Source organism: Idiotropiscis lumnitzeri, chromosome 2 (assembly GCF_059441095.1).
Source record: "Idiotropiscis lumnitzeri isolate Australia: NSW breed Sydney's pygmy pipehorse chromosome 2, RoL_Ilum_1.0, whole genome shotgun sequence".
Lineage (NCBI taxonomy): Eukaryota > Metazoa > Chordata > Actinopteri > Syngnathiformes > Syngnathidae > Idiotropiscis > Idiotropiscis lumnitzeri.
The window spans coordinates 19959197-19974133 of record NC_142392.1 but is presented as its reverse complement, the minus strand read 5'-3'; the positions used below and the strand labels follow the sequence as shown (position 1 = coordinate 19974133).

Below are 14937 nucleotides of genomic sequence, written 5' to 3'. Positions count from 1 at the left end.
TTATTCTTGTGACCCGTGCTTCTACTTTCATCTGATAAATGCTTTTTGTTTCATCAATGTTTAACATATTCCGTAAATAAGAACCTGCTAAATTAAATAATTGACCTTCTGTCCCGTAAGTGGGCGCGGACAAGGGCATGAACGAGCTCAGAGAGCGATCTTGACAGTCCGTAACGGAGCAATGCACCGCCAATGAGTTGTCGGAGTGAGGTGTTCAAATAGTCCAGTAATTAGGGGAGCAGATGGGCATCAGGTGTGTGAGGGTAACGGGGAACAGGTGCGTGGCTGGTGGGGAACGAGTGCTGGAGGGAACGTCCCACTCAGCTGACTAAATAAACAGAATGAGCACATGGCAGGAAGGTGAAGAAAATAATAACAAAAACACTGACATGACCGACACGGGTTATGACAGCAGTATTTTTTATCATTGCAGCATTTTATTAATTTTCCCTCTGTACCATAGACAGACATTCGGAGTGTTTCCTTACACTTGTAAATGTTGTGGGATGTAAGTGTGTATATACACATGGGGATTTGTGTGTTTACGTATATACTGTGTATATTCGCATAGGTTTGCTTTTTCTGAATGTCTGCTGCTAATGTTATACATTAACGGCTACATTGCACCACCGCCTCTGTGTGATCTATATCTTTGCTGTCGTAACACTGTAAATTTACCCATTGTGGGACTATTGAAGGACATCTTTATCTTTATCTTTAAAAATCTTGTGTTGGTGCTTGCTACATAATTTTCCATAAGATTAAGATTGAACAAAATGGTGAAACAAAAATTTAAAAAGTAAATACTGTAACGATTAAACATTGAATACTCAATTAATCCTAAAGCAGTTCAATGAATCTTGAAATTAATAGTGAATTATTGTAGTTTAATGAATACTGAAACGAATAATGAAATATTAAAGTACTTAAAGAAATACCTAAATCATTTTCGAACACAATAACAGTTAAGTAATAAAAATGTGACATATTTTCACTTAAAATTCGCAACCACATCGCAACCTGTTGAAAAACCCTGCAAAGGTGCAAATATGTTGACATAAAGTATCACTTTATCATGTCAACTGTTAATAATAGGGAAATACATTTGGAATACTATCCAACCGACGACATGGTGGCAGAAGTTTTAACAAAACCAGCAACAAAAGTAAAATTCAATACATCTGTAAAGTTCATATTTGGGAACTAAAATGTTTGGTCAAATGCATACGGTTTAAATCTTTCGTTTTTTCTTTTTTCAAATCGGACGTTTTTCCAATGTTTAGAAGAAGATAACAATGATTTGCATCGCAATTGGCGACATCTGTCGGTGAGTTGGTGACAGTGCTCCACAAAGCCAGCAGCCAATCATATCACAGCGGGGTGTGTCCTGTTTTTCCGCCTTCGTGACGAACAGGAAATCCTTTCAGTGCGACTTTGAAAAACGATGCCATCTTTCTTTCATCTCGTCGAACAAAGAGAAGCACACGAGTTATCGCCAAGCAGAGATCAAGTGCGGATTTGTTGAGATTGGCGTTTGAAAATGAGTGCAGGAATGACACCCAAGTACAAAGTGGAACTTTGTGGAATAAAAGAAGAGAACGAAGCAGGTTTGTACACGTTTTACTCTCATTTGCTTTGTAAAGAACGACTTTCTATCGTTAGAAATATGCATCACAACATTAAGTTGTTTGGGGAAATCGTTCAAGGTTATTGCCGTTTTATTTTTAATTATTGCCTTTTACTTGCCGGGTTGCTGAACATTTGTTTATGCCAAATGAAATCAGTGCAGAAATTAAATGCCAAAGAATAACCATTAGCGGGGGTAAACTCCGTGTTTTTCTCAGTTTAAAATATGAACTGATTATTTAATATTTTACTTATTCCGGTTTTTAAATGTTTTAATATAAATTAAGTTTGTCATGTCATCAGGTTTCAAAACTATGCTGACAGATGAAGTGTATGTTTATATCCACTGTTGGAGTTGAGCCACCGAGAAAATGAGAAACATTTCGTAAATGAATCTTCAAAGCCAAACTTACTCCAATGCGTGTTCGTTTTTTGTACTCAAAAAGAAAAGGGTCAAATAAAGACTCAACAACAACTGATTAGAGTTCCGATATTTTAGTTTCTTTGATTTCTGGAGTTAAGGAAATAGTATCTGGGCGGCTTTTTCTTAATCTGACGAGAAACCGTACTCAGACGAGTCCAATCGAAAAATGGCGCGCTGATCTCAGCCCAGCCTCACATTTTCTAGGTTTTCTATGTCAAGGGTCATGTAGGTTGAATCGGTCGTCCTTGCTCCCTCCCCCGGCCCGTCTACGTTCCAGGTCCAAGGCTGACCTTCTCAGGCAGGCGGCAGTCTCTCCGTCTCTCATTCCCCTGTAATCTCGTCAGTGTACAGATTGTGTGGTGTATGTTTTCCCAGATCAGATTATATTTTTGGGTCTTCTTGATTAGAAATTAGAAATCCCTTTATTGTCATTGTACTCAAGTGTGCAACGAGATTAGAGATAGCATCCCTGTGACGTCCTCCCCCAACTTGATATGTTTGTATCTTCTATGTGGCCTATGTGGAGAATGTGTTTAGTCGTATTTGTCCATGAAGTGCTATCTGGTTTGTCATCAGTTTGACCTGAGCAGACTGAATCTGTTTGTTCTGAATGAGAGTGTGGGTCATGAAAATACTATGTGTGCAATTTTGAGGTCTTCCATTGAAACTAAGTCATATAAATTTAGCATATGAATGCATCAGTAAACACCATGACTACAATCCCAGTCAATCTTATCGATACACTGTACTTCTACTTTCATTTGATAAATGCTTTTTGTTTATCAATGTTGAACATATTCAGTAAATATGAACCTGCTAAATTAAATAATTGACCTTCTGTCCCGTAAGTGTTTAAAATAATGCCAGCAATCGTAATACAAACCTTCGATATTCATGTCCGGTGTGGCCATTCCATCTAAGAAGGGAAGGCCGGAGAGAGGGGACACCTTTCCCTTTTTGCTTTTTGGGGAGACTTCTTTTGACATCAGCATGTGACGAGAATAAAATCTCTTTCTAACCAAAATGACTGTGTCAGAGAATCTTTTTCCATCACCAATTCTGCCATGCTCCGCGACCTGTCCGGAGGGAAGCTGAGCCAGACCCACACATCAACAACAAAATATACCACATTTTTGGCATTTTGCTCCATTAAGGGTCTCAGGGTGCTGGGGCGCAGGCGTTCAACAGCCGGCCGGCTGAACTTTCGGTGAGATGCTTTTACTCACAATGGGTGTTGTGCGCCTGTGTCCAAGCGGTCGGGGCTTTTGGGGTCGTTAAAGAGAGCTTGTGCGTGTGGGTCTGCTGGCTGATTGGTCATGGAAAATGTCCTTGTGTTAGTTTCAATTATTGTTTAAACGAGAGGCCTCTATAATGATTAAGACATTAAAAGATGTCAAAGTAACCGCACTATGAAAGAACATTAGAAAAAGTATTTAAAAAAAATAAATAAATGAAAAAAAATGATGATAGGAACTAAGTAAATAGAATAGAATAGAATAGAATAGAAATCCCTTTATTGTCATTGTACTCAAGTGTGCAACGAGATTAGAGGGCTCCCCTCTCCAGTGCAATACAACAATAATACAGACAAATATATAAATTAGATAAATAAAGAAGACAGTGCAATGGAATTCAGTACTGAATAGGGCATATAGAAACACATCACAATGCTGTTTTGCGAGGTTAGGGTGGTCTCGTGTGTGTGTGAGAGTTCAGAATGGAGATGGCTCTCGGAAAGAAACTGTTTCTCAGTCTATTGGTCCTCGATTTGATGCATCTGTAGCGCCTGCCAGAGGGCATCAGGTCGAACAGGTGTGAGTTTGGGTGGGTATTGTCTTTGACGATGTTGAGAGCCCTTCTGAGGCACCGGGCGGTGTAGATGTCCGACAGTGGGGGGAGAGGGCAGCCAATAATCCTTTGCGCTGTTTTGACTGTCCTCTGGAGCCTCACTCTGTCCGCCTCAGTGCAGGATGAATTTCCTGAGGACTCTCAGGAAGTGCAGACGTTGGCGGACCTTCTTTACCACTGCTGTGGTGTTGTGACTCCAAGAAAGGTCATCGGAGATCTGTACTCCCAGGAACTTGAACGTGTGGACCCTCTCCACACACACGCCTTCGATGCAGAGGGGGGGCGGCAGCGTCTTGTTCCTCCTGAAGTCGACGACAATCTCCTTTGTTTTAGCAGTGTTAAGGTGCAGTCTGTTGTCCTTGCACCAAGTTGTCAGTCTCTTTACCTCCTCTCTGTAGGCTGTCTCGTCACCTTCCGAGATCAGACCGACCACTGTCGTGTCGTCAGCAAACTTGACGATGGTGTTGTTGCCGTGGGCCGGGCTGCAGTCGTAGGTGTAGAGGGCGTACAGGAGAGGGCTCAGCACGCATCCTTGAGGGGAACCGGTGCTCAGCATGCGGGTGGAGGGACTAGTGCGGGAGAAATGTGCAGAAGATAAAGAAAAGAAAGGTCTAGTCAGGGTTCGCGGTTAACTTTAAAAACTGCTTGCCCATAGGGCAAGTGCCACTAAAATTTGCCTTGCCCGAGTGGCCAAATTACTTGCCTGACTTGGGAAAGTGACAATTTTTTTTCTCTAAGAATAAAATGTTTATGGTTGTAAAATGTGCGCCACAAATGTAAATAAACATATAATCTGATAAACATAAATTAATCTTGTTTTCATCATCAACCATGAAACCCTACTCACAACAGCATGTATCATCCTGTGCAGTTATTGAAAATGTTAATTGTAGTTTTAATAATTAACAAATCTGCATGTTAATAATTAACAAATTTGCATGTTAAATTGGGAAAATGATATTACAGCAATCCAGATTATCAATTTTAAATCTAGGGGAGCCTATTAATTGAGGAATCACATGAGTAAATTATGAGTGTGGGAAATTTGTGTATTCCTTTAAGACCAGTGCCTGTGGCGCTGCCTCCATAAATTTCATAGCATAAACAGAACACAGTCACTGACACTATGTCAGGTCACATCATGGAGCTAATGAATTAACAGCCAATAATCAAATATTACTCCCTTCCTTACTCACAACTGAATTGTCTACTTAAAAATATTCGAGCTACTTTAGTCATGTCAGAATCCGAAATGTTCGGATTTGAACGAACTCGTCGCCACTTGTAAACATGCGCAGAAGGTAAGAAAACTTCCGGCTGTCAATTTTCGGCCGAAATATCGTAGGTTTTTGTTGTGTTTTTCAAACTTCAAATGAGGATGCGACTACAGCGAGTTCCAATACTGCGGGATTTATTGACGTCCACTTTAACTCGACATTCACTGAACTAACTGATCCCCGTAGCGCCCGCCCATTGCCCCCGATAAGGCCAATGGACCAAACCATAACATAAGGGGGTGTCTGGGTTAAACCATCACCATACAGTGCACACAAACAGATCACGTCACAGTTTTCGTCGGAATTAAAGATATTTGGCTGCTTTAAAAAATGCTTGCCCGGTCGGGCAAGTTGCCCATAATTTTACCTTGCCCGTGGCCAAATTTCACTTGCCCCGGGCAATCGGGAAGCGATTAACCGCGATCCCTGATGTTAGGGTCCCACAACTGGTGTTCCATCAGACGCACACGATAGCCTGTGTGTGCTAACTTCAGCTCGCTCCTAGAAACGTCTGTGACCATGTCAGGAATGAAATCGGGCATCAAAAGGGAGGTTTACATCGTAGGACGTAATTTTGTGAAATGCCCTCATGGTCCGGTCCAAGTTGGGGTCCACGCATTGCTCCGTGTGCAGCAGGCACAAGTCAAGGTAGCACGGTAGAAACAATATAAGACAAAGTCGCCGCCTGAACTTTGACTTGACCAAACCAAATTTGTCTTTTTGTGTCCCGCAGACGTCAGTGTATACGATCTCCGTTCTGTGAAAGAGGAGCCAGACTTGACTCACATCAAAAAGGAGGAGGAGGAGGAGATCAACAAGTCACCACTAAACGTTGTCCCTATAAAGACTGAAGATGAAAACAAGGATGAGAGTGAGGACAAGAGAGGGGCGGAGCCTCCAAGCAGCAGCTCAAGTCATTACGTGACAACAGAAGGTGATGAAGACCACCGGGGGCCATCACAAGCACAAAATGAGGACACATTATCAAATGCTCATGATGATGATGATGATGATAATGAGCAAACTAAAGGTGAAAGGGCATGTCACACTGACTCATTATCTTCAAAGTTGTCTTTAAAAGGGCACAGAAAAACACACAGTGGTGAAAAACCTTTTTCATGCTCAGTTTGTGGCAAAAGCTTTTCTTTTAAGCAAAATTTAAAAACACATACACGATTACACACTGGAGAAAAACCTTTTTCATGCTCAGTTTGTGGAAAAAGCTTCTCTCAAAAGACACATTTAACAAGCCACGCAACAACACACAGTGGAGAAAAACCTTTTTCCTGCCCAGTTTGTGGCAAGAGTTTCTCTCGAAGGTCTCATTTAATAATTCACTCAAGAACACACAGTGGTGAAAACCCCTTTTCATGCTCAGTTTGTGGAAAATGCTTCTCTCAAAAGGCAAGTTTAACAGAACACACAAGAAAACACACGGGAGAAAAACCTTTTTCCTGCTCAGTTTGTGGCAAGGGTTTCTCTCGAAGGTCTCATTTAACAATCCACTCAGGAACACACAGTGGAGAAAAACCTTTTTCCTGCTCAGTTTGTGGCAAGAGTTTCTCTCGAAGGTCTCATTTAACAAGCCACTCAAGAACACACAGTGGTGAAAACCCTTTTTCATGCTCAGTTTGTGGAAAATGCTTCTCTCAAAAGGCAAGTTTAACAGTACACACAAGAAAACACACTGGAGAAAAACCTTTTTCATGCTCAGTTTGTGGAAAATGCTTCTCTCAAAAGGCAAGTTTAAAAAAACATACACGATTACACACTGGAGAAAAACCTTTTTCATGCTCAGTTTGTGGAAAAAGCTTCTCTCGAAAGACACATTTAACAAGCCACACAAGAAAGCACAGTGGAGAAAAACCATTTTCCTGCTCAGTTTGTAGGAAAGGTTTCACTCAAAAATCAACTTTAACAAATCATACAAGAACACACAGTGCAGAAAAACCCTTTTCCTGCTCAGTTTGTGGAAAGAGTTTCTATCGTAAGTCGCTTTTAACGAGCCACACAAGAACACACGCTGGAGACAAGCCATTCAGTTGCAGCGTTTGTGCTAAAAAATTCTTTTCTAAAATCGGTGCTGAGAGTCACAATTGTGCTGGCGAGAAAAGCAGCGATCCTTGAAGCTTAAAAAAAAGAAAACAAAAAACTGAAGGAACTGACTCTTTGTGGTAAGATGTAAATTTTGATTTTGAATAAAATATGATCTATTGAATTTTGCAAAGCTTTTTTATTGACATAAAGCCAATGTGATCTGTGCCAGAAGAAGCAATGTGTCTGAGTGATGATGATTTGTTTTGGTGTTTACATCAAACATGTCAATAAAATAAATTGCCTTTGCCTGGAATAACATTTTTTAACATTATGCTTTTTAGTTGTCTTTTTCATCGTACTTAATGGAAAAGGTGTGAGAAGAAACTCTGCTTATGAAATCGTTACCTTCCACAATCATCAATAAAATCACTTCTTCCACTTGCTCAACTGGCTTTCATTACGCTGTGAAAAGGTGAAAAACTGAACTAGAAGTTGAACTATAAAAAGAACCAGAAAGACAAACGCAAATCGGCTCAGTTTCTCTCAAAGGTTTTAGGATGTCAGGAGTTGGCAACTTGATGGCGACTGGAGTCAGCGCTGGTTTTCTCGCTGTGTTTGGCTGGCTCGTATATGTATGGTCCATTGAACAAAACTCAAACTCTTCAAATATGCCCTCCCATACATTTAATATTTCACTTTCTGAATAAATTTCTGACTGGCTAAAACCTCTTTCTAGGTTGAGCTCTATCAAGTGTTTGGGGTTTGTTGCTTAGCAGAATCTCACTTTGGAAAAAAACTATCATTTTGTCAAATACAGTGAAACCCCGCTACTTCGCGTTTCACCTTTCGCGGGTTCAGTGCTTCGCGGGTCTAAAAAATAATCGGGGACATTGTAGTTTCGCCGAGCGGCAGAAGCGGGCGCTGAAGCGGTTAGACGGCCGGCGTGCGCCGAAGAGGAGAGTGGACGAAGAAGAGAGTCGACGAAGAAGAGCAGGTTCCCCCGGACACAATTGATGGCGACGTTTCGCGCGGTTCAGACCGTATCAGAGCTCCGGCCGGCGTGCGTGGCAGTTAAGCCGTAGATGAGCACCTTCCCCGGGCACGGGCGGTGCCAAGCGGGCCCTAAGTTTAACCGAATGGAAGCTCCCGAGGAGGAGGGCATGCTCGCGTCACAGTAAGCCGAAGAGGAGCACCTTCCGCCCGGGCACCGGCGGAGCGCGAGGCTGTCAGTTATGAATGAATAAATAAATAAATGAAGAATGCCACCTTTCATTTCACTGTCATGATCTGTGCCTGTCATGCCGCGTGTTTTTGTTTTTTCAGCTGTGTGGGCGTTCCTCCAGCGATCGTCTCGCGCCATGCCGTCAGCTGCTGCGAAACGCGCTGATTACACTGACTATATAGTGATTATAATAAATATCTTTGTATCACCACCTTTTTTCCCGGGTCTGCGTTTGGAGAGTCCTGTTCAATCCTCCAGCTCTGCTGGAGGATCATAACATTCACAGGGCACACCGGACGGCGTACCAGCAGGTAAAAGTCGAAGTAATTAAATAAATACAAAAAGAAGTAATTGAATAAATACAAAAATAATGGCTGGGGAATAAAAAAATAATAAGTTTTAATAATAATTCTTTTTGTTATAACATGAATTTCACTCTCTCTCTCGCTACCAGTGTGTGTATATATATATATATATATATATTTTTTTTTTTTTTAAGCATTTTGGAAGGTGTGCTGCTACTTCGCACCTATATATATTTATATATATATTTATATATAGATATAGAAGTATTTATATACAGTGTTTTTTTTTTTTTGAAGGTGCGACACTACTTCGCGGATTTTCAGTTTTCGCGGGTGGTCTCGGTCCCCATTAACCGCGATAACCGGGGGTTCACTGTGTACAGTCATAATTCAAATATGTCAACATGAAAGTCAGAGTGAAAGTGTTGTTGCTTAATGCTTATGTGTAGGGATTTTGTCTCTTCAAACGTAATTTTGTTTTAAATTGTATTTAGAAAGAGAAATTTTAGTAAAAAGGGGAATGTTGGAACGTACTAGCAGGCTAAAAGTCATTTTGGGGAAAAAAAAACTAAACAAACGTAAATCATGCAATAAATAGTGACTATGATGCCAGGGCCCCTTTAATTCTTTTTGGTATTGTAGTGTATTTTCACAAGGTCTGACATAGACAACTTATTTTATGGCCATGACAACTGTTGCTTTGAACTCCCTCAGGGCTTCCTGACTCCCCCTTTGACACGTAGATTGCCGCCCTGAGAGGCACGAGACTTTAACTTTATTTACGGGGGGTCAGGAAGCAGAACAGGGGTTATCTGCGTCCCAGGGAGGGGGTTTACAAAAGAGGGGTCTGGCGCCGGGAAGTCGCACCTTCGCGGAGTCTGTGCCCCGCAGCCATGGGGGCAGTTTGAGGAGTCAGCTAAGAGACAGCTGGATAAAATGCATATGCAATAAGGGAAAATTAGATATTCATGTCCTTTGTTTGCCTTCCCTATAAGAAGGGAAGGCGCGAGGAGGGGACACCTTTTTTCTTTTGGGAACTTCTGACATCAGCTGAGATCAATAAAATCTTCTTCCAACCACCGGTGTGTGTCAGAAGTTTTTTCCATCACCAAGCCAACCTTGCCTGGCGACCTGTCCGGAGGGGAGCTGAGCCAGACCCGCACATCAACAGCGGAAATTTACCACAGTATCCAGATTATAATGGAAGCAAAAAGTACCCACGATGAAACTATCTCGAAATGCAAAAAGAAATACTTGTAAACATATTTCTCGAAAAGGATTTCTATTCTATTAATGACATGTTGCGATGGCCCCCATCAATATGTTAGGGTCCCACAACAGGTGTTCCATCAGACGCACACAATAGCCTGTGTGTGCTAACTTCAGCTCGCTTCCGGAAACGTCTGTGACCATGTCAGGAATGAAATCGGGCATTAGCCGCAGCGTGCTTCCTTTTTAAATGCTTCTTTTATCACTGTTGTGCTGCTAGGAAAGGGAGGTTTACTGCGTCTGACGTAATTTTGTGAAATGTCCCCATGGTCCGGTCCAAATCGGGGTCGCACGCATTGCTCCGTATGCGGCAGGCACAAGTCAAGGTAGTCCGGTAGAAACAATATAAGACAAAGTTGCCGCCTGAGCTTTGACTTGACCAAACCAAATTTGTCTTTTTGTGTCCTGCAGACGTCAGTGAATACGATCTCCGTTCCGTGAAAGAGGAGCCAGACTTGACTCACATCAAAAAGGAGGAAGAGGAGGAGGAGGAGATCAACAAGTCACCAGTGAACGTTGTCCCTATAAAGACTGAAGATGAAAACAAGGATGAGAGTGAGGACAACAGAGGGCCGGAGCCGACAAGCAGCAGCTCAAGTCATCACGTGACAACAGAAGGTGATGAAGACCACTGGGGGCCATCACAAGCACATAGTGAGGACACATTATCAGATGCTCTTGACGATGATGATGATACTAATGATGATGATGGGCATGGCAAAGGTGAAAGGGCATGTCACACTGACAATTGGGTATGTTCTCAGTGTGGGAAATCATCAACTTCAAAGTTGTCTTTAAAACGGCACACAAGAACACACAGTGGAGAAAAAACTTTTTCATGCTCAATTTGCGGTAAATGCTTCACTCAAAAGTCTCATTTAGTAAGGCACACAAGAACACACAGTGGAGAAAAACCCTTTTCATGCTCAGTTTGTGGCAAAAGCTTCTCTCGAAAGTTTGATCTAACAATCCACACAAGAACACGCAGTGGAGAAAAACCTCTTTCCTGCTCAATTTGCGGTAAATGCTTCACTCAAAAGTCTCTAGTAAGGCACACAAGAACACACAGTGGAGAAAAACCCTTTTCATGCTCAGTTTGTGGCAAATGCTTCTCTCGAAAGTCTCATTTAGTAAGGCACACAAGAACGCACACTGGAGAAAAACCTTTTTCTTGCTCAGTTTGTGGCAAAAGCTTCTCTCGAATGTTTGAGATAACAATCCACACAAGAACGCACAGTGGAGAAAAACCTTTTTCTTGCTCAGTTTGTGGGAAATGCTTCTCTCAAAAGGCACATTTAACAGAACACGCAAGAACCCATAGTGGAGAAAAACCTTTTTCCTGCTCAGTTTGTAGGAAAAGTTTCACTCAAAAATCAACTTTAACAAGGCACGCAAGAACGCACGGTGGCGAAAAACCCTTTTCCTGCTCAGTTTGTGGAAAGAGTTTCTATCGTAAGTCGTATTTAACGAGCCACACAAGAACACACACTGGAGACAAGCCATTCAGTTGCAGGGTTTGTGCTAAAAAATTATTTTCTAAAAATGGTGCTGAGAGTCACAATTGTGCTGGTGAGAATTGCAGCGATCCTTGAAGCTTAAAAAAAGACAACAAAAAACTGAAGGAACTGACTCTTTGTGGTAAGATGTAAATGTGATTTTGAATCAAATATGTTATATTGAATTTTGCAAAGCTTTTTTATTGACATTAAGCCAATGTGATCAGTGTCAGAAGAACCATTGTGTCTGAGTGATGATGAGTTTTTTGTGTGTTTACATCAAACATGTAAAGGAAATTAATTGCCTTTGCCTGGAACAACATTTGTTAACGTTATGCTTTTCAGTTGTCTTTTTAATCATACTTAATGGAAAAGGTGTGAGAAGAAACGGTGCTTATGAAATCGGTGCCTTCCACAATCATCAATAAAATCACTTGTTCCACTTGATCAACTGGCCTTCATTACGCTGTGTGAAAAGGTGAAAAACTGAACTAGAAGTTGAACTATAAAAAGAACCAGAAAGAGAAACGCAAATAGTCTCAGTTTCTCTCAAAGGTTTTGGAATGTCAGGAGTTGGCAACTTGATGGCGACTGGAATCAGTGCTGGTTTTCTCGCTGTGTTTGGCTGGCTCGTATATGTATGGTTCATTGAACATAACTCAAACTCTTCAAATATGCCCTCACATACATTTAATATTTCACTTTCTGAATAAATTTCTGACTTGCTAAAACCACTTTCTAGATTGAGCTCTATCAAGCGTTTGGGGTTTGTTGCTAAGCAGGATCTCACTTCGGAAAAAACGTATAATTTTGTCAAATATACCAAATTTTTTTTTTCATGCTATATTATATTTTTTATACATTGGATTACCTTATTTTCGCAGTCATCAGGCGCACTTTAAAGTCCTGAAACTCGTCCAAGAAAGCCAGGGCGCCTTTTGAGGTGGAGCGCCCATTATGTGGACCAAGTGCAACAAGTGCACTGCTGGGCTGACTGCAAACATTTACTGCATGCACACCGCTTTTATAGAGAGAGAAGGCGGGCGTGGCTAACGACAGCAGGGGGCGTGAGAAGGGAACGATGGGCGTGAACGACAACAGGCGGATATGAGAGGGAGATGGGCGTGAATGACAATGCAAAGGCACCCCCCTAGTGCAAAGCAGCCCCGATGCCTCTATGTATACCAGGTGCAACACGTTGCTCAGGCAATTAATCAGCAAAAATGGCATCAATGAAGAGACACTCTTACGAAGCACAGTTCAAGCTGCAAGCTATCAGCTACGCAAATGTTCATGGGAATCGAGCAGCTGCGAGGGAATTAAAAATCAACGAATCCATGGTTCGCAAGTGGAGGAAGCAGGAAGACAGACTCCGCCAAGTCAAGAAAACTACACTGAGTTTTCGTGGAAGCAAGGCAAGGTGGCCCGTGTTGGAAGACCAGCTCGAGCAATGGATTGCTGCTCACAGAAGAGCTGGGAGAAGCGTATCTACCATCACCATTCGACAGAGGGCAGTAATGCTTGCTGGCGAATTGAACATCGAACATTTCCAAGGAGGGGCGTCTTGGTGTTTTCGTTTTATGAAACGGCGCCATCTATCCATCCGGGCAAAGACGACCGTCGCACAGCAACTCCCAGAGGATTACAAGGAGAAGATGGTCGCCTTCCGCTCTTACTGCAGCAAAAAGATTGCCGACAAACGTATCCAGCCCAGTCACATCACCAACTGACTTTCGACATCCCGGCGAGCCGCACTGTGGAGAAGAAGGGGCTCAGCACGGTAGCAATCCGCACAACGGGGCACGAGAAGTCGGCTTTTACTGTTGTGCTAGCTTGCCATGCTAACGGACAAAAATTGCCACCTATGGTGATTTTTAAGCGGAAGACGCTGCCTAAAGAGAAGTTTCCTGCCGGCGTTATCATCAAGGCCAATCAAAAGGGCTGGATGGACGAGGACAAAATGAGAGAGGGGCTGAGTGAGGTGTACGTAAAGAGACCCGTTGGTTTTTTCCACGCGTCACCGTCGCTGTTGGTCTGTGACTCCATGCGTGCCCATCTGACAGCCGCTGTGAAAAACCAAGTCACGCATATGAACTCAGGGCTTGACAAAGGAACTCCAACCACTCGACATTAGTATAAACAGGGCGTTCAAAGTGAAGTTGCGTGCTGCGTGGGAGCGATGGATGGCGGAGGGCGAACACAGCTTCACAAAGACTGGGAGACAGCGAAGAGCAAGTTATGCCACAATTTGCGAGTGGATTGTAGGTGCTTGGACGAACGTGTCTGCTAGCTCTATTGTAAGAGCTTTCGCGAAAGCCGTCATTACATCCGAGGAGCCGCTCAGCAGCGACACAGAATCGGACAATGACGAGAGGGAACCTGGCGTGTTTGTGGGAGAACTTGCCCAACTGTTTGTATCTGATACGGAAGACGATGATTTTGAAGGATTTGTGGATGACTGATCAATATTAATGTGAGTACCTTGTTAAATAAAATACAACCAAACTCAGTTTTGCTCCTGTTGCCTTTTTAAAAACAGCTAGCCACGCTAGCCGTGCTATCTTCTGTTTTAGTGTGCATGCATGTTAACTAAGGTATTGTATGGTAATCTGGGAGGTGTAATTTTGCTGGGCCTACACTATTATGCTATTCAGTTGATTTGGGGTGATAGTTTTAGTTTTAATGTAACTCCGTGACCGCACATCGTTTGTTGATTAGTGACTTGCTCACGCCGGCATTGTGTCAGCATCCCATCTGAGGGGCTGCGCCGCAGCGAGACGGCGAGGCAGACTGATAATGACTCTCGTGTTTAGTGGAGAACTGTCCCTCTGTTTATCTTTGATAGAGAAGAAATGGACTTGGTGCATTTTTGGATAAGGACAACTTCAGCACGTTGTTAAAAGCTAAAATAAAATACCACTGAACTCCCGCTGCCATTTTAAAAACACGCTAGCGCGACTGAGCAGCTAGCGCGACTGCTCGGTTGCTTGGTTCTGTTTGCGCCCAATGATACGGTGCGTTCTATCTATGTATCAAATACAGAAATAGCACCCTCACCTGGGACTGCGCCCTTTGATACGGCGCGTCTTTTGGCCGCGTCTCTCCAGCCATGACGACATGAACAGGAACAAGCGCTGGAAGGAAACGCCCCCACTCCAGCTGGGCAAACACAAAACAAAAACATGACAGGACAAAAAGGACCATGACGCAAAGGGATTAGGTTTTGGGGATAGGTTTTAATTGAAACATTTTATGATCATGTTTAAAGAAAATCTTTAGAACAGGAGATGTCTAGCAATTGATGAGAGGTTTGCCAAGTATAAAGTTGGATTAAATAGTTCGGCAGCTGATTTATTAACTGATGTGTATCAAATGTAACAAAGGTGGACGACAGATGTTTTATGACTATGCGACACCAGCCCTGACATGACAA

The 14937-nt window shown here is 42.6% G+C and overlaps 1 protein-coding gene across 1 annotated transcript in view; it reads left to right on the top strand.

Moving 5' to 3' along the window:
* The window catches only part of LOC148341911 (uncharacterized), a 51682-nt gene that overhangs the window by 1026 nt on the left and 35719 nt on the right, over window positions 1-14937 (top strand). Inside the window, exons 2-4 of the mRNA XM_088287989.1 lie at window positions 5909-6286; window positions 6371-7224; window positions 10539-11478. Coding sequence (XP_088144115.1) covers window positions 5909-6286; window positions 6371-7224; window positions 10539-11478 — 2172 coding nt within the window. The remainder of the gene's footprint in view (window positions 1-5908; window positions 6287-6370; window positions 7225-10538; window positions 11479-14937) is intronic.